Source organism: Cicer arietinum, unplaced genomic scaffold (genome assembly GCF_000331145.2).
Source record: "Cicer arietinum cultivar CDC Frontier isolate Library 1 unplaced genomic scaffold, Cicar.CDCFrontier_v2.0 Ca_scaffold_5739_v2.0, whole genome shotgun sequence".
Classification (NCBI taxonomy): Eukaryota; Viridiplantae; Streptophyta; class Magnoliopsida; order Fabales; family Fabaceae; genus Cicer; species Cicer arietinum.
The window spans coordinates 1-817 of NW_027339386.1; the positions used below are offsets into that span (position 1 = coordinate 1).

Genomic DNA, 817 nt, shown 5'->3' on the forward strand with positions numbered 1-817 from the left:
AACCAGTCAGACAGCCCAAGCTGCAAAGGAAAAGACCCAACAAACAGCCCAAGCAGCAAAGGATAAGACCCAACAGACAACCCAGGCAACAAAAGAAAAAGCCCAAGACACAACTGGTCGAGCAAAAGAAAAGGGGTCAGAAATGGGCCAGTCCACTAAGGAAACGGCCCAATCAGGAAAAGACAATTCAGCTGGGTTTTTGCAGCAGACTGGAGAAAAGGTTAAGGGTATGGCCCAAGGTGCAACTGATGCTGTGAAACAGACATTTGGAATGACAAATGATGATCAAGACAAAGACCATTTCCCAACCAATCGTCATTGAGATTATAAGCTGAATGCTAGATTTCAATTCAATAATAATGTCGTAATTTGGTTTTTATTCAACGCACTTTTTTTAAATAAGTTGCGCTATATTTCATATATTGAAGTTAGAGGGATTAAAATGTATTATGTATTGTACTATCCTATTTTGTAGTTTGAAGTATTGAACTCTGTTTTCTTTTACGTCTGAACCTTGTTGTAATAATGCTATAATTATCCTTCATTCATCATAGCATCAGAAGTTTACTTTGTTAAATTTATGTTTTTGTGCAACACAATTTTTAAAAACATAAAAATTGAAGTAATAGAAATTATTATTAAGTATAGTGAATCTTCTATACATAATTTGATGTGAATCATGGTTTTGAATTTACAATATTAAGCTATTGTAAGCTCTTATTACTAAGTTTCTACTAAAACATTGGATCTGTGCCCAAAAAATATGGAATCACTCTGTTTTAAATGAAGTTTTTTTTAAACATAAAATTGTTTATAG

General features: G+C 33.2%; 1 protein-coding gene across 1 annotated transcript; it reads left to right on the plus strand.

Moving 5' to 3' along the window:
* LOC101511433 (late embryogenesis abundant protein 2-like) lies at nucleotides 1-504 on the plus strand (the record flags this gene model as incomplete). The annotated part of the gene is given in 1 exon segment (NM_001309650.1): nucleotides 1-504. A coding segment is annotated over 1 exon segment (322 nt), but the record flags the coding sequence as incomplete, so codon positions are not given.
* Nucleotides 505-817: the final 313 nt, after the last annotated feature.